The sequence below is a fragment of the Rhinolophus sinicus genome, chromosome 2 (genome assembly GCF_057876585.1).
Source record: "Rhinolophus sinicus isolate RSI-liver-muscle chromosome 2, RSI-T2T, whole genome shotgun sequence".
In the NCBI taxonomy this organism is placed as follows: Eukaryota; Metazoa; Chordata; class Mammalia; order Chiroptera; family Rhinolophidae; genus Rhinolophus; species Rhinolophus sinicus.
Window position 1 is genome coordinate 113,922,725 of NC_142502.1, and position 25,360 is coordinate 113,948,084.

Consider the following 25,360-nt stretch of genomic DNA (forward strand, 5'->3'; position numbering starts at 1 on the left):
CCTGACCACCCAATCCAAAGTGTTCTGGCACCATCACCCTGTTTCATATTATTTTTGGTGTTCATTTCCTGATATTTTCTTGTTTGTTCAGGGTCTGTGTGTACACACACACACACACACACACACACACACCAGCAGCTCCTGGAGAGCAGGGACCAAATGGTTTCTGTGCGCTGCTGCTTGTCAGCACCTAGCACTGTCTGGCACACACAGGAACTCGGTGCGCACACACTTGTGAAGGTTGAGTTGGAGGTGTGTGTGCAAGGGGAATATTCCCCAGACAGAGACCTAGGGAGGGGCGAGTGAGGGAGTGGGCTGCACAGGGATCACTTCGTAGCGTTAACAGCCTGACCACAGAGCAACTCTGTGAAGCAGAACAGAGCGACCACACAGTGTCATGGGGGTGCCAAGCAATAGGGGCAGGGGCAGGCAGAGGTGCAGCAGTGGGACAAGACCGAGTGGCCCCGGAAGGCTCCAGATGGCCGCCTGGTAGAGGCACTGGTGTGGGCCAGAGGGCTCACCCAGCCCCATGGAGGATGGAGTACAGTGTCAGCAGGGCGCGGTGACAGGCCAGAGCACTGGGACCAGGGAAGGCAGGACCGGCTGCCAGTTGCAGGTGGGGGTAGTCACCCACCAGCAGCCTTTGGCAGTGACAGGAAAGACAGAGAGCGCTCTAACGTCAGGGTCAATTCAAGGCTTGGGATTGTGCTTTGCTTTGTTTTGTTGTTGGCCAGGGCCTGTGCATGGCAGAGGGGGGAATGTGATGGGTGGCCGGAGAGGTGAGGGAAGTGTTCTGGAGGAAGAGCCGGGTGTCTGGGCCTGGAGGTGCCCTGCGCCGGAGGTGAGTGAACAGGCCCCTCGGGTGTGCCTCCTCCAGGCGGAGCTGACCCACCGCCTCTTGGCCCAGCCAGGCCCATCCCCACCACACCAGTCGCCTACTGTCTGCCTGTCTGCTCACGGGACCTTAGCTGAGTGTGTCCTGTGTGCCAGGCTCTGCACCAGGAAGCACCCTCAGATTCAGGGTGTGAGTGAGGCGGGAAGCAGTTGCCATGACTTGATCTGCCTGAGGCAGTGTCTCACAGAGGAGTCCTGAGCTGGCCTTGAAGGAGGAGTCAGAGCTTGTGCTGCAGGCGAGCGGCACAGCTGTGCAAGGCCACGCCAGACTCCTGGTGGCTCGAGGGCAGGAGGACCAGCTCAGGCCTGCCCATTGCCCTCCATGCATTTCCCCATCTCCACAGGGAGCCCGGAGCTGCTGCATGGCCGCCTCCCAGGTCTGTGGCTGCAGGCACTCCTCTTTCCAGTCTGGCTTGTCCAACGGATCCTCATGAAACACGCCTTCAAAGGGCCCCTCAGCCCCACAGCCGCCCACATCCAGCCTACACGCCCCCTCTCCCAACTTCTCCATGCTGCCTGCCAGTGTGGCCTGTTCCTCTCGGCCCTCCTAGTAGGCCATCCCAGCCACCTCTGCACACAGCCCTGTGTACTGGCTGGCATTTCTTTCTTTCCACGCATCACCTCCCAATTGAACAGTGGGGACTAACACACAGCCCAGCACTGTCTGTGTCACAGGTGCCATCTCAGAGCTTACCTGTTTCTCATAGCAGCCCCAGGCAGTAGGGACTCTGCTTATCACCCATCTTTCACAGATGGGGAAACCAAGGCTGGTGCAGTTAGGCAACTTCTTGGGGTCACACAGCGGCAGAGCCGTGGAGCTGGCTTCAGAGTCCATGCCCTTAACCCTGCACCATCTCTCCTCCCCCACCCTTCGTCAGCTCTCTGTGGTGACAGCCTGGAACACACCTGCCGCTTCAAGCTACACGTGCCCTGCTGGTCCCTTGAGTTTTAGTCCTGGGTGGCAGATGGGAAGACAGGGACAATCTTGTCCTCTTCCTTCATTGATGCATAAGTGCTTGATAAACCCTATCAGTTGATTCACTTGGAAGGGAGGTGCAAGGAGGAGAGGATCTGGGGTGAGTGCCGGGCAGAGGATTCTCAGGGCAGTGCCTGGTTTGTTTGGTTCCCTGTCTCGGGCTGCAGTCTGCAGCCACAGGAGCAAGAGCAGGTGCTAGACAAATGAATTTAAGGGTCAGGACTTCTGTAGGTGGTCAGGACGCTACAACCCCAAGTCTTGCATTTTCCAAGAGAATCTCAGGGTCCAACTGCCTCCTGTGGTTCCTGAGACTACTGGGACTGTCTCAGAAACAGCAGGGTTTTGGCCTCAGGCACCCATGTGCTCTAGACACTTCTCAGAGCCCTGAAGATTTAGCCCTGAACAGAACTCAATCCCTCTCTCATGAAACAGTCCAGAGGGAGTTGGGCCCAGGGACCAAGGAAAAAGTAAATATTTGACATGCCAGGTGGTGATAAGTGCCATGGAGAAAAATAAAGCCAGATAAAGAGGAGAGGGAGTGTCGAGAGGATGCTATTTTATAAGGATGAGCATAGATCTGAAGGAGTCATGTGGGTTTCTGGGGGAAGAGGGAAAGTCAAGTGCAAAGGCCCTGGGGCAGGCCAAGCCCTCTTATGTTGGAGAAAGAAACAGAAGCCAGAGTGGCTGGAGCAGAGGGCTGAGGGTGGAGCAGTAGGAGTAGAGGTCAGACAGGTAAGTGGGGATTCAATCCGCCAGAGGCTCCGAGCTGTGGGAGGGCTTTGACTTTCCTGCCCAAGTGGAAGATTTGAAGAGGAGAAACATAATTGGATTTATCCGATGTGTACAATGTACTCTGGCTGCTGTATTGAGAGTAGACTGTTGGGGATGGGGAGAAAGGAGGCTATTGCAGTAACTGTGGTAAGCGATGATGGCAGTTTGGCCTGGGGAGATGGTGGCGCAGGTGGTGAAAGTGGTCAGACTTGAGGTGTATTTCCCAAGGACAACCAGAGGATCATGGGATGTGAGAGAAAGGAGGCAAGCAGGCCTCCAAGATCTGTGCATCTGGCAGGGTGGAGAAGCCCTTGACCTAGACAGGCAAGGAACAGGTGGAACAGGTTTGGAGGGGAGTCGGAGTGTGTTTCTCGTCCCAGGCCACCTCTAGCCACACAGCAGGCCTCTTTTATCAAGCCATAGCCTCCTGTTTGGAGTTTGGAAAGCCTGGGCTTCAAATGGCCGCCGTCAAGCGGCCTCGGGCTTGCACCTGAGGGGGAGAGGTTAGCCAGCTGCAGTCCTGCCCGGCTGGTCGTCCACTCATTCATTTAACGAGTGTGCATTAACCAGCACCGTGTGCCAGGCACTGTGCTGGGCTCCGGGGACACTGCAGTGAATGAAACTGCTCTCATGGGTTTACATTCTACTGAGGGAGAGGGGCATAGATCATAATAATAACAATCACATTAACTACATGGCATGGTAGAAGGTGATAAAGGCCAAAGAAGCACATCGTGCAGACTCAGGATTGACGAGTGTGGTGGTGTGGGCTGCAAGGAGCCAGGGCGCTGGGCCAGCCTCACTGAGCAGATGGGCCTGGGACAGGGGTCTGGGGGGAAGGGTGGGGACAGCTGTACAGTGTCTGCAGGGAAGGCCCACTCGGGGCTCAGTCTCCAGGGAGCAGCGGGGGCCATGGGGCCTCCACACACATCCTGGCCTTCTGTCTTGGGCAAGCAGGGGCCGCAGTCAGGACTAGGCACTGCAGCAGCAGGCTTTGTGGACAGTGTCCGAGCTGGAACTCGGCTGCCTCCTCTTGAGAGGCAGACTGCCCAGGCCAGCGGAGACCCGCCTTCTTAGGTGATCATTTGCTTCTGGCCTGGAGCTGTCTGTCCTCAAGAGCTGAGTGGTTACAGAACCAGCTCCCAGAAGTGGGGGCAAGGTGGGGAGATGTGCTGGCTAGGCCCTGGCCCAGCAGGAACCCCCGGGTGGCGGGGAGAGGGGCAGGTTGAGCTGGAAACCAAAGGGAGTGAGCAGTGGGAAGGCAGAGGCTTGCTGCACTGAGGATCTGAGAGGGCAACAGGACTGCCCTGTACGTGCTCCCGCACCACCCCCTCAGGGCTCCTAGCAGGCCGGTCCAGCGAGCCAGGCTGCCTGCTGGCCCCAGGGCTGCTTCTGCAGAGCCTGCCTCTGTGCTTGCACAGCTGTGAGCCCCAGCAGGCAGGCCTGTTTTGGAAACTACCCCCAGACTTGCAAGGCCTGCACAAGGCACACACTATGGTGTGGGGAGGCCCCACACAGTGCGTCCCTTCTCCTCTCCCTTTCCCCTCCTCTCCCCTTCTGAAGGGATCAGACAGGAGCCCAGGCCCAGGCCTGACTCCCAGCTCTCAGCCCAGCTGCTCCTGTTGGCTGTCTAAGCCCGGGGCCGCTGAGGTGCTGAGCAGGTGTCTGCGGGTGAGTCAAGGGTAGGAAGCCAGGTGTGCCAGGCAGAGCTGGGCTCAAGCAGGGAGCTGGGCTTGGGGGCCCAGGCCTTCGCCCCTTTGTGAACTACCCTCAGTCTGCTCCTTTGTTCAGCACCACCACCCCTCCCCAGGGCTCAGAGGGGCCAGGAGCTCGGAGCCTGCCTGCCTGCCTGCCTGCTTGCCCCATCCACAGGTTAGCTCCTAAGCAGCTGGATGGCCCTTGCTGGGGCTCGGCTGAGGCCGCCCAAGCCAGGCCCAGGAGCTGGCAGGAAGGATTGCTCGCTGCAGACACCTGGCCTTATGCAGGCCACAGTCCGGGGTGGTGGGGTGGGTGGACACTGGCCCATTTGTTCAGAGAGGGTGGACAGTTTAAATGGGGGTGAGGCAGCTAGCAGGTTAAGTGATATATCAACCAAATGCTAGGTGTGGACCTTGTGAGGAGTCCCCATTCCAACAAAACATATTGGAGACAATCATACAGAACTGAACCAGGTGTTAGATCACATAAGGAATTCTTGGTAATTTTGTTGGGCGGGAGAATGGTGTTGTGGTTGTCTCTGGGGGGTCCTTCTCCTTTCCTGTCAGAAGCTCTCTATGGGTAAAATGATACGATGTTCGGGTTTTCTTTAAAATTCTCTGGAAGGAAAATGGGGGGCTTGGGGGGTGAAACAGGGCACACACCATGACAATGACCTTGGCCATCGTTCCCAGTGACAGGCGTGGGGGGGGGTTTGTCCACAGCCTCTTCCTCCCTGGGGGTTTAAGCCCCACAGGACCAAAGTACCTGGAAGAGGGACACGGGAGAGTGGGCCAGCAGGCACGGGTGGCCGCTCTGGGGCAGAGAAGACCCTCTCCGCTGGTCTTGGTTCTCCTAGGCACGTGGGCTCAGCCTCCAGAACCCGCTCCTCCTAGTTCTCCCCTTTAACGGATGCTGGCCCTGTGCCAGGCCCTGTGTGCCATGTGACCTTCTCTCCTGGGAAGAGGGTGCGTGCTTGTTGCATTTGACAGCAGCACACTCAGCTCCCCAGTGAGAGGTGGATCCCGGTTCTGGAAGCCTGCGCTCTTACTCCAGCAGAGGCCTCCAGGCCCAAAGGCCCCAAAGTGCCCCCAGGCATTCGGCTGCCACACCCCATGAATGACATGAATGATGGCCTCCCTTCTCTTCCCCAACTGTTAGTGCTCAGCTGGTCCCTGGGCCTCATGAGGCCATCATCCCTCGGGCAGTACCTGGGCTCTGACACCTTGCCACCCTGCCAGGAGCAACAGCCAAAAGCCAGTACCGAGCTAGACGCCAAGCTGAGCACCAGGCACCTGCCCGCCTGCACAGGTGCCACCCCTGGGGAGGGCTGCTCACACTTCACCTCTGTGGGCCCTGGGGGACAGAGACCAGTAAGCTGCCTCCCTCCGGTGAGCAGGTGCTCCCCTGCTCTGGGTTTTGCTGCACCCTATACAGTCTGGCATGGCTCTGTTGGTCATGGGTGCGCCATGGGTCTTACAGCACCATTCGGAGAGAATGCAGGAGGGGAAATGCTGGTGAGGGGAGTGGGGTGTAAAGTGAAGTGAGGGGAAAGTCCAGATGGGAGAGGCACCCTGTTCTCCCAGGGCAGGACTGGGACCAACTGCCCAGTCTTGCCTCAACATGGTTGTCACTGAGCCCAAGTCGTTGGCCTCCCCCAGTTCTTCCTCACTGACTTTCTGGAAAGCCATACTTCGGTGGGAGTTAGGGCAGCGAGATCCCCAGAGCCAGCAGCTGTCGGGTTTGGGATGGTGAAGCCTGTGTGCCCTAGGGTTACCAGCAAGCAGTGATGGGTATGAGGGCATCAGGCTGGGATTGCAAGCCTGGCTCCTGGGATCGGGGTGCATCTTAGTGAGCCTCCAGCCTTGGGGGCTCCGGATGAGGAATACAGATAGGCATCTTCCTAATTTAGGAAGGTGGTAATTCTAGAAGCTCCCTCCAGGGGCGTGTGCATGATGCAGAAGTCCAGCCTTTGGGCATCATCCTGCAAATCAGATAAATGAATTAATTACTTAATGAACACAAATGGGCCATTAAGAAGATAGGAGAATCCCCGGCGTGTGTTCTCTTCTGGAACACGGGGAAGGTTGTCTCAGCTGTGCTGTTACGAGCCTGCTGGCGCCTATGAGAGTCCTGTGTCCTGTTCTCCTGTGCCAACGATTTCCCGGGAAATGACCTGGTTATGGAGGCTGAGTCTGGCATTCCAGGGTGGTGGTCTGTCTGTGCAGGGCATTGGGCAGGCCTCAGGCCTGGGCTGGGGGAAGGAAGAAAGAGGGAAGAGGAAGGGAAGTGGTGAGAGGGAAAGGAGGGGCTGTGTCTGGTCTGGCCACATGAAGAGTGTCACCTCCAGCACCTTAGAGCCACTCCTGTGGCCTCACCTAATGGGCTGAGGGTGTCCTTTTATTTTGAGGACTGTTCTCACACATGTAAAGGAGGTTGTGAAGCATCCATCTGGTCAGCTGCCATATTGGAAATGACCAGTTTGGCCTGGAAACTTGAAGGGTCTGGCATGTCTCGGCAGTGTGCTCTGGCAATGTGGGGCGTGCTGGTCCTGAGCAGTGCAAGAGGCACGGGAGCTCTCAGCTGCCCGTGGGGCAGCCCGAGCCCACCTGGGGTTGACCCTGGTCTGAGAGGGAGCTGGCCCACAGCAGAGGGAAGGGGAGCAGGCAGGGCTGGTGGGGGCACTGCCCAGAAACGTGAAGTGTGCTGTTGCCCTGGCCAGGTTCTGTTCTGACTGGGAGGGGCCAGGCAGGGCAGGTGACTGGGCCCCCTGTAGCCCAGCCCGCTCCCACCTCTGCCGACTGACTCCTCATTAGGCCACAGCACGTTTCATCTTCAAAGACGATCGGTCTGCTCAGCAGCCAAAGAGCAGAGGCGTGGGCTGCCGTTTTACAGGGAGTGGTGGTCGGGCAGGTGAGCCTTTTACGCCCAGAGCTCAAAGGCTTTGCCTTCCTTCTCCTCGAGGTGCAATGGGGAAACCAAGGCCAGAGTGAGGTTGGCCCCGGGCGATTCAGCCTGGGGGATATGGGGCCAGGCTTTCCCAGCTCTGGGGCCCCCTCCACCAGGCACTTCTCACTCTTGTCTGGGAGATTTCCTGCCGAAAGAGTCTGATCTACGGAAGAGACTGCTCTGTGGGTTGCAGCCCTCCTCCAGCTCTGCACATAAACACTTCTGCCAGGCCTCACTGCCGGACTCCCCACCTCCTCTCTCTGTGCCTGGGGCCTGGGCGTGTCTCCGTCTCCTGCAAGCTTCCAGCCTCCCCCTGAGGCTGGGAGAGCTTCTGTCTGCTGCCCAAGGCATGACTTTCTCTCCTCACTGATCCCGTGGCTTTGCAGGTACCCCTTGTCATGTCCCAGCTAGACCGTGGGCACAGCCAGTGTCTTCTAGCGTCACACCGTGTGTTTGGCACTGGATGAGGGAAAGCATGAATCAGTGAACGCCGCAACCTTAACTCCTCTCCTTCTCTGAACTCTGCCCCGTTCTGGCCGTTCTGCTTTCTCTGGAGACGCTCCCTCTGCAGGCCCTCTGACCAGCCTCTGCTTGTCGGCCCCCTTGTCTCTAATGTCCATGTGTCCAGAGGGCCGTGAGGCTTTGTAGCCTGGGCTTCTCCCATGAGGCATTTGGTTTCAGAAGGGCACCTGCTTCTGAGAGAACCAATCACAGCACATTGTATGTAATTATAAGCTAGTGAAGTTCCTGCCTGGGAAAGCTAACCACCAATTGCCGCAAAAGAGACAGCCTGCTCCTGGGACAGGGTCGGGGGCAAGAGGGGAGGCCTTAGGCAAGTCCTGCGCTGGCTGTTTGTCCTTGCTGTGTCAGAGCCACCAAGTGTCCTATCAGATCAGGCCGGCTTGTGCCAATATGGGACTGCTGCTTCGTAAGGGACTCATTAGAATACTTCCAGCATTTTCAAGTGCTTTAGGATAAAGAAACGGTTGCCCAGCCCCTTGTTGGTGTGTGGGTCAGATTATTTCAAACAGAAAACAATGAAAACCCAGTAAACTCAGGAAGAGTTTGTTACCTCCCGCTTTCCTGCCTAAAGAGATTCAAGCAGAAAAACCTGCTTCGGGAAGGGAACCTTAACAAATTCTCTTCAGCACATATGAATGGTGGCGTGTGGCAGACCGGGAGCACCCAAGCAAACATCTGCTCCCTCGGTTCCCTTCTGTGTCCCACTGTGTCTCGGTGGCCCGGCAAGAATTTACCAAACATTTACTCTTTCTCATCTACCGATGAATTGCCTGCCTCCCTGTCCTGAGTCCCAGCTGACATATATACCTCAGTTTACCTCACTGTCTTTGTAATATTCATGTTTATGTGAATCCCCCATGTGTAAGTATTAAGATTTGATGGTCTCCTCTTAGTCTGCTGTATGTCTTTTGAATTATTCAACCAGCCAGTGAACTAAAAGGGTAAAAGGAAAGTGTCCCCAGCCACAACAGTGGCCACTGGTGGCCGTGGGCTTGCCTGGTTTGAGAAGGGCTCTCCCAGAGAAGAGAGGTCCGATTGACACATGGGGTCTGGGGGGGGAGGGTGTCTTCATGCAGGAGTACACTCAGAGTTGGCCTCCAGGTGCTCCCCTCTGGCCCCCGATACCAATTCTGCCAGAGACGGGAGGCTCCCCTCTGGCTCCCCTCTGGCCTTCCTGTGACACTGTCCTTTAGGCCTTGTGCAGACAAATGTCTGCACATAACAACTCGATTTGCCACTGTCTCCTCAAAGTGACCAGCCCGGCCTTCCAACCCAGAACCAGAGCTTCCTGGGGCTTTTTGGGTTTTGTTATTGTTGACTCATGCAAACTGTAAGAAATGTCCAGACCTGTAGATGATTTTTCATGAGTTCATTTGAGCCAAACTGACGACAGTCGCCTGGAGACAGACTCTCAACAGATTGAGCAAATGCCCCAGCGGACAGCAGCTTATTTTATACATTAGAATCAAAGGAGGAGACTAAGGAGAGTTACATGGAATCCATGGGTGGTAGGTGAAGGGGGTGGGAGAAAGCAAAATGGGGAAATCTCTGAGATTTGGGTAAAAAGGAAAAAGAAGAGACACATATTTTTCGTTGGTGAGTGCAGGACAGTTAATAGTTAACATTTGCAGAGCAGAGAGATGGTATGCGAGGGGAACAAGATAACCTTGAGGGGCTCTGGTGCCCAAGGTTGTACCCTGAGGGGTCTGGAAAAAGGGATGACTCTGACATTCCAAGGGCATGTTATCTTAGATGCAAACAACCAACAGACAGGCTCACTTAAGGTAAAGACTGACCTTTGTCAAGGAAGCTACGTGCCTAAGACGTGCCTACCTACCATGACCCGCTTTTAGTCAGGAATTTTTATGTTCAGACCATCCTATGTGGTTACTTGGGTCTCTGAGTTTGTAGGGCCCGCCATGCTGGGCTCCCCAACCTTGTCAGATTCAGCATGTGGCCCCTTTTTCTTCCACAGTGTGTGGGGGACAGATTTTGTCCCTTTGTGTCCTGGCAGAGCTCAGAGTCTTGGCCTGCTTACTTTTAGTGAGGTGATTGACACTCTGGCCCTGCTGAACTTCTGTTGTCTGCTGTGCCCCATTCTTCCACACTTCCTGTGTCTGGCAGTCTCTCCCCAGGCTGTGGCTCGAGAGTGCTACAGGGAAGGGATTTCTGGTTCCGTCTTTTCCTGTAGGGATATGGAAGGTACACAAAACCAGAATCTTTATGGTGGGATGGGAGTTTTCTCCAGTTTGGTTAAATTTGGGGACTTTGAGGAAGTTGAAAGAAAACAAAGGTCCACAAAGCGGAAGTCCAGAGCGGGGGTGGGGGGTTGGGGGTAGTGGCTGCACTGAGGCACCATGAGATGGTTCCTGTATCTTGGGCTTGTCCTCCTTGCAGTCTGATGATGTCCTCCTGGGACAGACAGCCTGGGGCCTACTGAGGGCTCTGCACACGTGGGGGTTCCTGTCCCCCAAGGGCCACACCACCAGCCTGGCTGACTGCAGGCAGCTCCACTCAGCTTGCTGACCATGCCCACCGCCTGGGTCCGTTCTGTGTTTGGGGACCGCCTGCCTGGACTGTTGGTGGCAGAAGTGTTTGTGTAATGAGTTGCTGTTGGGGGTGGGCATGCTCTGAGCCTGGGCCGAGCTCTGGGTGGACCCCACTCAGCCGCACACCCCTTGAGTGCCCTCACTCCTGGGGTCTCCACACATCCTCTGCCAAGGGCATGGGCCTACCGCGCCTGTGTCTGTGTGCCCCTGTCCCTATATCTTTGTGGTGTGCCCCTGTAAAAATAGAGCTGACAAACAAGTTTTACCACTTTGTCACTGCTGCTGGATGGTGATGGCAGATGGCCTGTCCCGTGTCAGGTGACCCAGCCAAGAGCACCTGAAGTGACTGGAGTAGGTTTGGGTGGCTAGGGACAGAGCAGGGGGGACACGTGTCCCCTGGCAGCTCTGTGCCTGCCCCTGCACTCTCTCACTGGCTCTAGAGGACATCAGCAAGGGATCAGGTTCTTCCTAGGGCTTGGCTTGAGCACAAGCCTGGGTCCCGTATCACCCAGGACAGTGGGGAGCCTCTCCCTCTCCCTACACTTTGCTTTCTCACTGGCAAGAACCATCCTTTCTTTCCTGCCCCTTACCCTGCACCTCAGGGAGAGCCGTGCCCCTCAGGCTTAGGCCACCCTCCAGGCCAAGACCAGGAGGGTGGGGAGCAAACTAACTGTTTTTGAGGAACGGAAACTAGATATTCACAGGATTCGTGAGTTCCTCCCCTGGCTGGTCAGTGTTGGGTTCTTCTTACTTCCTCCACAGTGAGAAACATCAGACATCTTTTGGAACCAGCCTCAAAGGGTTGACCTCTGGGAAGCTGATGGTGGGGGGACATCGCGTACCGGCCGCACTTCATACCCACCTAAGTGGCTGCTGAGCCCCTTCAGAATGGGTCTTTCTGAGAGTCTGAAGCCACACAGGCCCTGGTGCAGACCAGCTTTGTTTGGGTCCCAGGCAGTCTGGCATTTTTGCAAGTGTGTGAGCAGGGCTTGAAGTGACAGAGTTCAGCTGGGGGTAGGCTGGGCAGGCAGCTTTCCGAGGCCTAGGGGTCCTGAAGAGCCTTCAGGAGGCCGTCCCCAGGGCCTGGGCCTTACCCTACGCGGTGACTCCTCTGTGACCTAACACCGTACCTCAGTCTCTTCGCCCTGCAAGTCCTCCTGGACGACTCTGACCATCTTGCCCCTGTTCTTACTCAAGAAAAGTGCCCATCACGTCATATCTAAATCCTGCCATGCAAGGCATTGTGAGCTGGCCCCCTTTATCCTTGTGCTTCCCTCTTGAGAAGCAAGCCTCACCACCTGATTCCAGGCAGTGGGTGTCCTTCCCAGAAACCACCATTCTCAGACCCATGGCTTTGCTCCTGCTCCTTCCCCCAGCAGTTCCTGTCCTGTCCCTCGTGTCCTGAGTTCCCGTGGACTTGCAGTCTGTCCACTCAACCCGTGGCTTGTCCTCACATTGCTTCACACACCTGAACAGCACCGCCATCGAGGACTAGCCCAGAGTCTGTCTTAACTGCATCCCCCGTAGCCCTGTTGAAACACCCGCCCTGAGCAGGTGTGGCCTGCAGGAGGGACCCTGCCCCTCCCAGGCCTGAGCCAGTGGGTGAAGAAGTAGTGCCTTCTCAGCGTTGCATCTAAGCAGCTTGGGCTCAGCTCCGCTGGGATCCTGTGGGGACCAGGTAGGGTGTGTGAGGTTCTTCACCCTCTGTCCTCTGTCTTCAGTTGTCAGGTGGGCCCCCTGGTGCATTCCCAGGCAGGCTTTCCCTGCTGGTTCTGGAAACTCAGGTCTCACATCCTTCCCCCAACAATCCCACCCAGGGGGAGAGAAAGAGCTTCTGTCCTAGGCTCCTAACCAGAGTCCCAGAGCTGAGTCTCAGTGGCTTGGCATGGGTCATGTGCTCACCTGTAAGCCAATCACATAGCCAAGTGTGCAGGGACCCAACAGCCTGCACTGTGTGTCTCCCCTGGAGTCAGGACTAAAGTCACCCCTGCACAGCAACTTGGCCTGGATCCAGGGGACAGGAGGCAGGGACACTCTGACAAAGGAAGGGGCAGAATCCTGGGCACTCAGAAACCTCAGACACCCATGGCATCCTTCTGGTCTTCAGCCCTGGGCACTGGCCCTGTGCTCCGTTATCCTTGGGAAGGATAAGAGGGGAGGGCCTCCCAGGCTCTGGCTGCACCCACACGCCAGGAGACAACTCAGTGAGTGAGGGAGAGAAGAAAGAGAAGGGAGGAAGCCACTGCAGCCCCTGGAGGATGCCCATGCCACGCAGGTCTCAGTGGCTCCCCCAGCACAGGCACCACGCACTGATGTGCACGTACACACCAGTCGTGGACTCACAGACGTGCATGGAGAACCTTGTCCCTCTTGGGCAGCCGGCAGAGCTGGGTTTCCGGTCTACATTCCCCTGGGGTCAAGGGCTCTAGTCCCAGCTGGAGAAGCAGGAAGAGCCAGCCAACCCCGCCTGTCATCTCCGCCACCCTCCAGGGCCAGCAGGAAGCCAGAAAGGAAGGGTGGGCTGGGTGGGAGTGCTCTAGGAAGGGTTTGCCTACAGCCCCTGCGCTCCTCCCACCAGCAGACAGAGCAGTGGGTCAGCTGTGCAAGATAATGTCCCTGCAGCAGGCCCATAGGGACAGAAGCCCTCAGCCGTCCTGCTTTTGTCCCAACTCCATCTCTCTCCCACCCTGGCTGCTGTGCCATGGCCTCCAGCTCCTCCCCTGTCCTCAGCACCGAGAGCAGGGCCCAGGGGTTGCTCAGGGCCCCGTCTGGAGGTCAAGATGGAGCCAAAGAGAATCCCTCTGTCTCTTCTAAGTTCATGCAGCATCTCGAGTCTCTGAACTGATGTGCCCTGGGCAGCTAAGAGTATAGGTGAGGGTTCCTCTTGTTAGGACTTTGAGGAGGTAGACACATGCTGGGCTGGCCTCCCAGCCTCTGGTAGCCTAGGCAGAAACATGCAGCCTCTTTGCCCAGCTTTAGCACTCTAAGCAACTTTCCAGGCGTGCCATTCACAGCAGCTGGGCCGGAAGTCCTGTTCCTGTCCAGATGCTGCCAGCCTGTCTCCCGTCAGCCTCATCTGGTCTCATCTCTGCTCTGTTTGGGCCTATACCCACTCCCACGTCTGAACAGGCACTTTCATTTACAGAGCTGAGTGTCCGGCCTCACAAGCCCCAGGCTGTCTGGCAGGCCCTGCCTGTGACGTCTGCTCTCTGGCCTCTCTGCCTTCTCTGCCCTGTGCCTTCAGGGACCCTGGGCTAGGAAGAGGTGGTGTGTCACCATTTCTTCTCATTTCCTAGCCATCAATCATATGTCCTCATCATTTCCTTCTTGCGAGGACTTATGGCCTATGACCTGTCCTGGTCAGAGTCACTTCCAAGCTCAGCTTTCCTCTCTGCATGCTGCTGTCGTGGTGGCCCAAGCTGAGGTCAGGGATTTGACCTTGGAGCAGGAGTGGTATGGACAAGGGGAGCATATCATGTGGTTGCTTGGTGGGGGCAGGGAAGAGATAGCAACCTAGCAATGATGGCAGGTGCCACACTCCAGGATGGGTGCAGGAGGAGGTCACTTGAAAAATGCATCCCCTCTCATCTTGTTTTTATGGACATACCAGCCAGAGGACTGTGGCTCCCTCATGGCTGAGACTCTTGGCCTGGGGCCTGCAAGAAGCCTGCCTCTGGATTACTCATTACTAATTATTGTTATTTGCCGGCCTGTGGTGGAGGACCTAGACCATATGCCTTGGGGGCTCAGGCTCTGGTGCTCCCCTCCCTAAGGGGCAGCCTCAGCTCTTCCTTCCTGCCTCTCACAGGCACTTGGGCCCTTGCTGCACCCAGCAGAAGGGGTTTGTTCTCTCTGAAGGGGTTCTCTCTCTCTCTCTCTCTCTTTCTCTCTCTCTCTCTCTCACACACACACACACACACACACACACACACACACACACACACACACCACTTGTCCACCTTAAGGGAAACAGCACAAACATCTGCTTCAGGCCTAATCTTTACTAGAGATGGCCATGCTTGTGCAGTCAGGTGACCTCTCCAAGCTCCGCTCCTATATCTGCTGGGAGTGAGGATGACCAGGCCCCCTCTGCAAGCCCCCTGGTTCACAGCACATGAAGTGGGGTTGTCAGTTTCAATTTGATTTACAAAAAGAGAGAGCAAGGGAGAGAGAGAGAGAGAGAGAGAGAGAGAGAGAGAGAGAGAGAGAAAAGAATTCATCAGGACCCAGCTCTAGCCTGGGGTCTAAAATGTCCCAGGGTCAGCCAGCTCAGGATCAGTCTTCCCCTGATTGACTCTAGCATTGACCTTCAATTCAGCACATTTGCTTGTATCTGAATGTCTCAGATGCAACCAAACCCCTGAAAGGACCCACTTGTGACAATGATGCGGCCTGCGGCAGAATTCTTCCCCTGAGGGTCAGTCATCGGCCTGTGCTGGACCTCCAGGCCCTCCAGATGGGCCTGAGTGCAGCCCAGCCAGATTGTGGCTCCATGCAGGTCCCCCAGGGCAGCCACCACCCAGAGCCAGTGAGTGCAGAGAGGCCAAAGCAGAGAAGGCTGTGCTGTGGTCCTGGCATCCCAGGCAGGGAGCCCGACACCAGGAAGCATCCAAGGCCATCTTCCTGAGCACTAGCCAAGGACACCTGCACCGTAAGCCCTGGGTTCCAGCGGCCTGGCGGGAGGGCATGTCCTATGGGTCCATATTGGTCCTCCCCAGCAGGTGTTCCTGGGTCAGCCTTAGTTCTCCCCCACCCCCAGCCCCCACAGCAGCTGCCCCCAAGCCTGGCTGGAGCTGCTCCCACAGGATCCTCCTGCCAGTGACAAGATCTGCCGTCCACACCGGCCTGATTGCCGTTAGGGGAAGGGCTGCGGTTGAAGCCTTGCCTGGTTCGGTGAGTCCAGGTCCCTGTCGTGACCTGAGGTGAGAGACCCATAATGTTCTAGGCAGAGCGAGTGGCTTCCTGCAAGATCCTCTCCCTCCTCTTTTTGCCCTTTTTTAGCATAAATAGTCCTTCCCATTGCAACCTGCTCCCTTGGCATTACTGGAAGGGAATTTTGTAAAGGATGAGGTTCCTGGGAAACGGCCATCCTTTCTCCTTTTTGTCTTGTGACGAAAATCCTACAAAGGGACACTTGGCCGTGGTTTCTGGGGTCAGAACCTGCTGGACCAGAACAAAGAGACACTGACTCCCCACCCCACCCCCACCCCGCAGGCTGTCTCCCATCTCTCCCCTCATCTTCCTTCCCAGAGAGCAGGAGGGGCCCTTTGAGAAAGGAGGCATCCTGCACAGAACTTCTCAGAAAAGTCCTCTGCCACATTCCGGGGAGAGACCCAGAAAACAAGCTGGAAGCTGCAGGCCTTGCTGGCAGCAGTGGCAGGGGACGGTCCCATCTTGTCGGCATGGGGTTCAGACACGTCCCATTCCGCGCCCTCAGACTGCCTCTCCTCAAGTTGTTGACTGAGGTTTCCTGGGCCCCATTTCCCGTGGGGGCTTCCCAGCCTCCACTCACACCCAGTGCTGGAGGCACTAGGCCACCTGAGCTAGTGGGGGCTGGACAAGCACAGCCCTATCCCCCCCAAGGAGTGCCTCTGTACTGGCCCTATACCCTGGAGCCCCACTGACACCCCTACACGCCTTTAGGGACTTAGAAGGGGCTTTAGGCTTGTGGAAGGGCCACCTTGCACTTCCAGCTGTGCAGGAAATGGGAGCAGGCAGGGGGCTTTGGCACCACAGACACCCTTGCCTCTGCCCAGGCTTCCTTTCATGACTCGTGGAAGGGAAGACAGAGCCCCAAGTCTGTGGTGCCAGCGGGGACAAGCATGGGCTTGCTGAGTTCAGGAACTGGTCACAGTGCGACTGGAGCAGGAAATGCTGCTCTCACACCTGGCTTTTGGCTTTGTGTCCTACCGGAACGGAGGGCTCTCCCTTGCCCCTGCTGGCACTTGGGCAGCCAGCCTCTGGTCCCCTAGCCACCAGCGGGATTGTCAGAGGAAGGCGACTAATGTCTGCTTTTCTGACTGGCACTAAAACAGGGCAGGGGCAGGGGTCTGGGAGGGTGGGGGTTCAGAAAAGGCTATGCATGTACCGGGTACAACTGCCTGTTCTTTTGTCTGGATGAGGTCGGACCCTCCCATACCCTCCTCAACTCAAGGGGAGGATGTGGTCTGGGCACATCCTATGCACACAATGATGCTTTTTTCCCCCAAAGCACCACTACAGACTGTCTGTCGTGATTCTGACCACAGGTCTTACCAGCACCCTGATGCTTGAGTCCGTTTGCCTGGGAGCACTGGCCCAAAGAAATACATGAGCAGGGATTTGCAGTATAGAAAGAAAAATGGTTTAATATTGAGTTGGCCAATATGGAGGCAAGGAGCTAATCTTGAAGACCCAACTCCCTGATGGCCTATAGGTTACAGATTTTATGGGGCAAAGTAACAGGACACTGTGGTTTAGGGGTTCGGGGTCATGCTGGGAGCTGACTAGTTGGAGGTGAGGTGAGGGCAATGAGTCATTTCTTCAGGTCTTGAGGACAGTCTGAGGTCTGCTCTGGTGTTCTTCTGTCTGTCTCATGGGAAAGCAGCCAGCGGGGTCATTCCACCTTCGGGCTCAGGAGCTGCTACATAACTGAGGTAAGATGTTTTCTGCAGCCGGCCAGAGGTCAGGACTGTGTGACCCTTAGTCAGAGCCGGGCCACTGTCCTCTGTGACCGCAGGGCTTGCTGATTGTCCGGAAAGACTGGGTCTCTGAGGGGTGTATAGAGAGAGGGATGAGGTTTATAGAGCTAGGCTTTAAAGCCAGATTTAATCAACGTCAGAAGGACCCTCAGTTTTAGAACCTTATCCCCGTAAGTGGGTCAAAGTCTTCCTTAAAGGGCCCCCCTCAGTGAGGCCCCACTCCAGAGACCCCTTGGCACACAAGGGAAAAAAGTGCCCAACCCTCTTACAGGTAGTGGGCAGGGGTTTTTTTTTCCCCTCTTTGGAAAATCGGTTTATAAAATGTAGTTAACAGGGCTTTTCTTCAGAACTACCATTTCCTCCTTGCTATTACCCCCCCCCCCAAAAAAAAAAAAAAAAAGAAAACCCAACAGATCAGAATAGTTTTCCTGGGATTTTCCCTCCAGATTCAATTATGGGAATCAGCATAAGAACGAAGTTGTGAAACCGCATGCAAGTGGAGGCTTTTTTCTCTCAATAAACCCTACTCTGATTCTCAGATTTCCCCCCTGGGCATTCCTCAGAACCTAGGTCCACCCTACTGCCCTTCCTGGGAACTTCATTCTGTGGGAAAGGAGGGGGCTGGGTGTCAGGCCCCAGGGACTAACCCCAGGCTGGCGGGAGGTCCCGTTTAGCCCCTGGCTTTGTGCACAGCACGGGGTTGTGGGGGGGAGGGCCTGAAATGCAGGCACCCACCTGAGCCTGCGAGGCCCTCAGAACCACAGTCCCCACCTCGGTGCATGCGGGGATTATTTACAAGCGAAAGGGCTGAGAGCTGCTCCTCTCTCTCCCTCTCTGCCCTCCATGCTGCCAGGCTTTCACGCCCACCCCCTGCAGACAGGCCCCTTTTGCAGCCACCCAGGGACCATCGCCCTGGGATGCTCTCTTTGGCGTCTCCTGCCACCTCTCCCCATTAGCTCGCTCAATGCCCTCTCAGAGCGGCCTTTGTTCCCAGGGCTCTGCTGCTTTTCCAGGTCATGTCCCTCCCCCTTGCCCTGCACCCACCCCAAACCCAGGCAATCCTAAGTCAATCTTAATGGCATCGTCCTATTTAAAATTAATTTTTAAAAGCTTTCATTGTACTCTGATTATATGGGTAAAGTATATGCATTGTAGACAAATAATCTTTTTTTCTTTTTTTAAAGATTTTATTGGGGAAGGGGAACAGGACTTTATTGGGGAACAGTGTGTACTTCCAGGACTTTTTTCCCCTTGCGGGAGTCGAACCGGCAACCTTGTGGTTCAGAGGACGCGCTCCAACCAACTGAGCCATCTGGGAACTCAGCGGCAGCTCAGCGGCAGCTCAGCGGCAGCTCAGCGGCAGCTCAGCGGCAGCTCAGCGGCAGCTCAGCGGCAGCTCAGCTCAAGGTGCCGTGTTCAATCTTAGTTGCAGGGGGCAGAGCCCACCATCCCCTGCGGGAGTCGAACTGGCAACCTTGTGGTTGAGAGGACGCATTCCAACCAACTGAGCCATCCAGGAGCTCAGCGGCAGCTCAGCTCAAGGTGCCGTGTTCAATCTTAGTTGCAGGGGGCAGAGCCCACCATCCCTTGTGGGACTCGAGGAATTGAACTGGCAACCTTGTGGTTGAGAGCCTACCGGCCCATGTGGGAATCAAACCGGCAGCCTTCGGAGTTAGGAGCATGGAGCTCTAACCGCCTGAGCCACCGGGCCGGCCCCGAATAATCTTAAAAAGCCAAATAAATGAAGGATGTCCTATAATCCTTTCCCATAAAGCTGCGTTGTCTCTCTGGTGAAGTCCATCTCTACTGATTCTGTCCCCAGCTTCCCCCAGGCACTCCCAGTCTGTCCCCCACAACCCAGCCCCCCTCCTCACAGCAGCCCCCACTGCCCACTGTCCAGATCCCTGCTGCCAGCCCTGTCCTCAGGGCCCCCCACCCCCCTCTTCACTGTCCAGCCACCTGGCAGTTAGACCTCCCCGCGTGTCCTGCCTGTTTCCCCACATCAGCTCCGGCCCTGCCTCATCCCCACAGGGCTAAGCTCACCTCAAACCCTACTGTTCTTAGAAGCCTGGTTTAGTTTCATCACTTCCTCATTGAAACTTCTGAGCAGCATACTACCCACCCCACCCCAAAAACTTAGAAGAACCCTGTCTCCTTTTGCTCCCTGGGGATTTGTTGACCAAGTGACTGCCTTCCTGAAGTGTCTTTCTCCGTCTGACATCTGAGTGTTTGCGGCTGCATCTTAGTCAGGGTGCAGTGTCTGGTGTACAGGCCTGAGCTTGCTTTGGGGTGGGGGGTGGGGACGATGAGCCATTTGCCAGGACTGAAGAGGCTGGAAGGGGTTCCAAGTACTGTGGCCCTCCCTCCTGAGGGCATGGCCAAGCTGGGGACAGGGAGTCCCTGGGGAGCAGGGGATTGCTAGCCAGTCAGCCCCCCTGGCGAGCCAGCCCATCCGCTGGGGGGCTCAGGGCACCGCAGCTGCATGACTCTGCACGTGGACCTGGCTCACAGAAGCTGCGTGCGCCCAACCCAGAGCAGCACTGCTTGGAGTCACACCCCGTGGAAGCACACAGTGGCGGCTTTCCCCACTGTGTCTGCTCTGTGCCTGTGGTGGCAGGTGGGCCGTGCCACCCAACTTGGCCAGCCTGTGGGGTCAGGCCACCTGGGGCCTCAGCTGCTGTGCTGGAGAACAGGCTGGGTCCTGAGTAGGGTAGGTACTGCTGGGAGAGGGGGCAGGTGACCTCAGCCCTCAGGACTTTGCACTGTGGTGTTTGAGTTCAAGAAGACAGTATTTCACAGTGCCAAGTCTGGTGCCCTCGTAATGGTTCTGGCTTCTGCCCTAAGGAGGTTCCTGGGGCCCCACCTGGTGCCCTAAGGGGGAGGGTGATAAGGGCAGGAGAAGTGGGGGGCCGGTAGCCTGGGGCTGGTTCTGAGCTCAGGCCCACTCTTACCAAGCTGGAGCTTGCCTCTCCCCTCCCAGTTCAGCCTTAGGGTCCGTTCATTATCTGACAGACACACGACACACAGGTCGTTTCCTGCCACCCTCCCTATCTCAGACGTAAGTAGTCCAAAGGGGCCAAGGTGACAGACACCTGAGGGGATAAGGGGCATGTCCACAGAAGACTCCAGGGTACCAGGAGCAGGCTGTCTTCACATCAGGGCCTCACCTGCCTTTGGGGCACTCCCTGTATCTCGTTTTCTCCACACAACAGATGAATGTCCCATAAACGAATGGGCACTGACAGTCCAAGTGCATCTGGGATCAGAATCTGCCTTGTGCCCCTCAGTGTCCAGTGGGCAAGAGTGAGCCTATGAGTTGGTGGGTAAGGCATGCAAATGATCAACAAAACCATCCCCCCTCTTCACTTGCCTCCAGTTTCAACATGGTTTGACCGTCCAGAAGGGGCTGCACATCAGTCTGCAGCTGTCCCACCGAGGGGCGGGCTGGGCACCCCTGGGCCACATCCCCCCATACAGGAGAGTGGCACCCAGTCACAGAGCCCGCAGGCGTGGGTGGGTACCTCGGAGCAGAGCAGAGGTCGGAGTGGACAGGCCCTCTCCCTGAGGGCTTTCTCTGCTGGAGCCCCAGGACAGGGCTGGGGGCTGTGTGGGGTTCTGGATGGTGGGTGTCTTTTTTTCTGAAGGAAGAAAGGAAGGTCATTCACCAGAGGGAGAGCTCTGAGTGAGTGGGGCCCAGAGCCCTCCTGGAAGAGCCTCCCCAGAACCTGTGACTGGAAGGCCAGCCCTCACTCCGCAGTGCCTGGGAATGAGGAGTCGGGGTCTCCTGTCTCCTGTGCTCGCTCTCCAGATCTGCTACCTGTGCCACAGCTCCTGGACCCTGGCCGGGATAGTCACTTGCCAGGACATTACTCCAGACAAGTGGGTGAGTCTCACAAGAGGCTGGGCTGTGGTTGGCTGGGGTGGAGCCCAGCCCACTGTCAGGAAGTGCGAGCCCTGGGGAGCAGGCCTCCATCTCCCCCCAGCGTTCCATGGGCCTTCCCAAGGGGTCCTGATTTGTGCCCCCGGCCCTTGCCCTGTCCCTCTCCTCTCTTTCCTGCCCAACTTCTGAGCAGCCACTCACATACCACCCTTTCCTTCTCTGACTTTGAACCCCTCCTCTCTCACTGTGGATGAGCCCGGCCCCCCACCCCCAGCTACCTCTGCAGGGGGAACTGCAGCTGCTGTATGCAGTTGGACTTCCATATCAGCACCCATGTCCAGAGAGTCCCCAGGCCATGCACCAGACCAAACTCAAGGACATGGCTGCCCAGACCTACATCTGCTGGCTGGAGCTGCTGGTCCACTGGCAGCTCCAGTGGTGCCTTCTCCAGCCCCCAGAGCTGGGAGGGGAGGGAAGTGGTCAGGCGCTGACCAGAGCTAGAGCATGTCCACCCCCACTGCAGCTGCCGAGCTGCTGGATGAGAGATGAGTGGAGAGGGTGCTGTGGGGGGAGGGGAGACGCCTGGAGGCCCTTCATCATTCTTATCAAGAGTAAGATGCCCAGTGTGGGGCACGCCGAGGGGGTGGAGAAGCTGCGCCTACACCCTAGGCAGGGGAGCACCAGGACCAGGAAGGCCAGTTTGTCATGAGCAGAGCCAGGAAGGGGCACCAGAGGCACCAACTGTCCACCCTCTGCCCACGTGGCATGAAGACCTGAGGCTGGTTCCTACTCTACTAGGAGGAGTGCTCCCAGGCTGCCTTGGTCCCTTCGATCTCTGTAGCAACAACTCCATACCCTCATTTTCTCTACTCTTTAGGTGATATTCATCGCTAACATTTATTGAATGACGTCCTTTTCTACTACGTGAACCCACATAGCCCCCATGAAGCAGATATTGTTATGACCCCATTTTACAGATGAGCAAGCCAGCCAGAGTCACTGAGAGGTTAAATAGCTTTCCCCATCACACAGGCAGGCAGCTTGTAAATGTCAGAACCAGGGCGCAGGGCCAGCCTGCAGACTTAAGAGAGTCCAGCCCTGCCTGGCAGCCTCCCTCTGGCCTCCGTCCCTCTGACAAGCAGCATCAGCTGGCTTAGGGGCCCTTCCCTCCTGGGCCCAAGCCCTTGATGGAGATGAGCACCCAACCACCTTCCAATGCTGCTAGGCTCTCAACTTGTCTTTCCTCTGGCTTCTCTCTGCTTGTCCTTCCCCCGTAACCTCTGACTTGGGGCTGAAACATCGCCACAGGCTGTGGCTTGGGTCTCAGATTTCGCAAGTCTCTGAGAAAGCTGGAAAGCAAACCTCACCTCAGTCCCCAAGAAACTAGATCACACTAGTCTTTTGGTGGGAAACTGTGTTTGTCATGAAAAGAAAGAAAAGTGATTCATGGCCTGGCCAAGCCAGGGGGCAGGACGCCCCCTTCCTTTCACACAGCCCGGGGCCTGAGCAGAATGGAGGGGATCCAGAAGAGATGTGCCCAAGTGACCTTCTGTTCTGCCACCTCTGCGCCTGGCATGGAGGAGGCCTGTCGTGGATGTTGAACGGATGCTGGAGAGTCAGGGTCCAGGCTCCCACACCCTGTGTTTCTCCTCGCCACAAGCCCAGTACTTCAGCCCCTGGAAAGGCATCTATGGAGCAGAGCAAGGTGGCCCAGAGCCCTTGGCTCTGGCAGGCAGCAATCAGGGCCCAGGGAGCCGGAGGAGGCCAAGAACAGAGGCCAGAAGAGGACCAGTCTGACGAAGCAAGAGCCTGCCCCTCCCCCCACAGCCCACGACCCCCACAAGCACGGGGACCCTGCCTCTTCCTGTCTGCCCCACCAGCTCTCCTTCCCCACCCAGCATCTCCTCGTCACCCAAAGCCCCGGGGCCTCAGTCCTCCCACCCGCCTTCCTCTCTCTGTCACTAATGTGAGGTTTCTTTGTGCACACTAAAGTCCAGTTTCACCGCAGTGGTTCAGATGATTTCCTTCCATCCCTCTCCTGAGGGCTCTGCCCAGCCTCCAGTTTGCTGAATGCTCACCTCTGACAGTCATGTGACTGGGACTCAGGCCCTGTCCCCCTGTAGCAGAGGGCCATTTGTAAATCTGGAGGGAGGAGCAGTTGTTCCTGTGCCCGGGAGCCGTCAGAAACCCAGGGAGCTGGGATGGGGAACATGTGTTTGGACCCAGTCCGGGACCACTCCCCACTCCCGCCCCCGCTGGGGAGGATCCCCACAAGGAGATGGTGGATCAAGGCTGTAATTACACTTAATTCAGTTTATTGTTGAGCTCTGACATCAATTCCCCAGACTTAGGAGTGGAGGGGCCGGACCAAAGACAGTTCCCGATACTGCTTTGCTTCCTTCAGCCTTACCCCAGGTCAGTTTTGTGGGCCCTGATCCCTAAGGGGTGCTGAGTGTCTTTGAACTACCCCCCTTGAGAAGCCAGTGAGCCCTCTGTCTCCCCAGATCCCTGGGTGTCCACTTTCTCCTCTGTCTATTCCTCCAACTCTGAGAATCCATTTCTAGTCTCTGGCCCCTACTGACTCTCTCTGGGTTGGGTCAAGGTTCTGCAGGGACCATGGAGTAGACAAGAAGTAGCAAAGGGTGAGCCCTGCCCAAGTGGCCTGTGCACGCTCCTCAGCACCCCGAGTGTCTGCTGACAGAGCAGACAACGCGGGTGCTTACGACTCTCTCTGCTGATGTGTCCCTCTCCTTTGTGCTTTGATGCCACAGAAGTCAGGGGCAGGGGGCTGACTAGGAGAGAGACCCCCCCAAGTAAAGGGCTGTCAGGCCATGTCCTTCAGTCTGCAGATCCACAGTGCAGCCCATCCCTTCCTGGGCCTGTTTAACACACAGCTGCCTCCCTCGCTGAGTCCCCAGAGTACTGGGAGCCAGGGGGCATCTATAATTCAGAGGGATGGGTACCATGCAGGACACCTCCCTGCCTCACAGCCTTTGCCAAGGGAGAGGTGGAAGAAACTGCCAGGGTGACTTGGATGCCCAGGTGATTGGACAGAGTGTTCTGGTTTCTGTCCCTGAACACACCCCAGGCACCCTTAGTGGGGGCGGGGCACCGCTGAGGCCTACAACCCAGCGATAAAAGAGAGAAAAGACGACAGAGTGGAGGCTCTGGTAAGCCAGCCTCCTGCACCCTCCCTCAGGCTGCCCGCTTCTGACACTGCACATCCTGACAGTTAATCCACAGCTGTCCAGTTTGCTCTGGGAACCTGGAAATCACCTTTGAAATTTCCCTTCTTTGTTCTCACTGCCAAGGGCAGAGAGGGAGTAGGGAGGCTTCCGAGGTTGAACCTGGGAGTTTCCAGTCTCTAAATTGCCGCTGTGTTGCTCTGAGAAAGGGATGGAGCTGTTCACCAGCGGAGACCCCAGTCCTGGTGTTTGTGCAGTGTCCCCTCCCCCCTACTCCCCAAACACACTCACCCCCCAGAGAGAAATAGACACCAAGGAGAGAGGAGGTGTTGGTGACGGCTCAGTCCCTCCAGAGACCTCACTGTAACCTGAGCAGAGGTGTGCACTTCGAGGTCGCTCAAGGGCGTACACCATCCCCTGGGACGTGTAATGGGCCCACTCTGGAACTGGCTGGGAGCTGACCAGATCTGAAACTAGTCTAGGACCAGTTAGAGACAGCGTCCTCTAGGCCCAGAATGTGGCAGTGGTGCTGGCAACCTCACCACTCGTCCTTTCCCCATCTGAGCCCCTGGGAAAGGCAGAGGGATATCCTGATTGAAGCCCCTGGGAAAGCAGCATCCGGGGCTGTGATGACGGATGTTTTCCTGCTTCCTTTTGGTGATGGCGGCAGGGAGAGGCTGGGAAGGGAAAGGCTTCCCAGGTGGGTGGCTTTGATAACTCTCCTTCAGGAGGAAGTAGAGAGGAAGTCTTTATCCTGTGTCCCCACTGACCTCGGCCCCAGGCCCTCAGAAGGACAGCCGACCCAGATGGTCTCATTTCTCCCTGTGGGTTGACAGCTGCTCTAGGCTCCCTAGGAAGCTGGCCAGGTGGTGTTGACTGGAGAACCCCAGTGCGAATCCTGGCCTCTCTTGTCAAAAAGCTGCCTCAGGGGGTAAGGAGCTCACAGGAGGACCACCTCGGCACAGGACCGATGTGTGGGGGAGAGAGGGGCTTTTGACTCCTGGACCCATCTCTAGGGGACAGCCTGAGCTGCCAGTGGGTCCGGAGAGAAGCCAGGAAGGCATTTAGCACCTTTGACTGTCCTTGACTTGGCCTCAAGCAGTTGAGGAAATGGAGCAAATAGGAAGGTCTGTCAGGGCCTGAGGCTGAGGGTGGGTGCCTTCCACAGAATATGCCAGACAGACCCCAGGGAGGTTGATAAACTAGACTTTTTTTTGGGGGGGGGTGTCTCCCCCCCCTTAATTTAAGACCCATTGTAC

At 56.7% G+C, this 25,360-nt stretch overlaps 1 protein-coding gene across 1 annotated transcript in view; it reads left to right on the forward strand.

The window, feature by feature from the left end:
* The window catches only part of FAM178B (family with sequence similarity 178 member B), a 106,390-nt gene extending 83,588 nt beyond the window's left edge, over positions 1-22,802 (forward strand). Inside the window, 9 exon segments of the mRNA XM_074333924.2 lie at positions 3,761-3,767; positions 5,498-5,709; positions 14,804-14,884; positions 20,413-20,549; positions 20,748-20,919; positions 21,203-21,216; positions 21,218-21,252; positions 21,255-21,342; positions 22,566-22,802. Coding sequence (XP_074190025.2) covers positions 3,761-3,767; positions 5,498-5,709; positions 14,804-14,884; positions 20,413-20,549; positions 20,748-20,919; positions 21,203-21,216; positions 21,218-21,252; positions 21,255-21,342; positions 22,566-22,713 — 894 coding nt within the window. The 3' untranslated portion in view covers positions 22,714-22,802.
* The last annotated feature ends 2,558 nt before the right edge of the window (positions 22,803-25,360 follow it).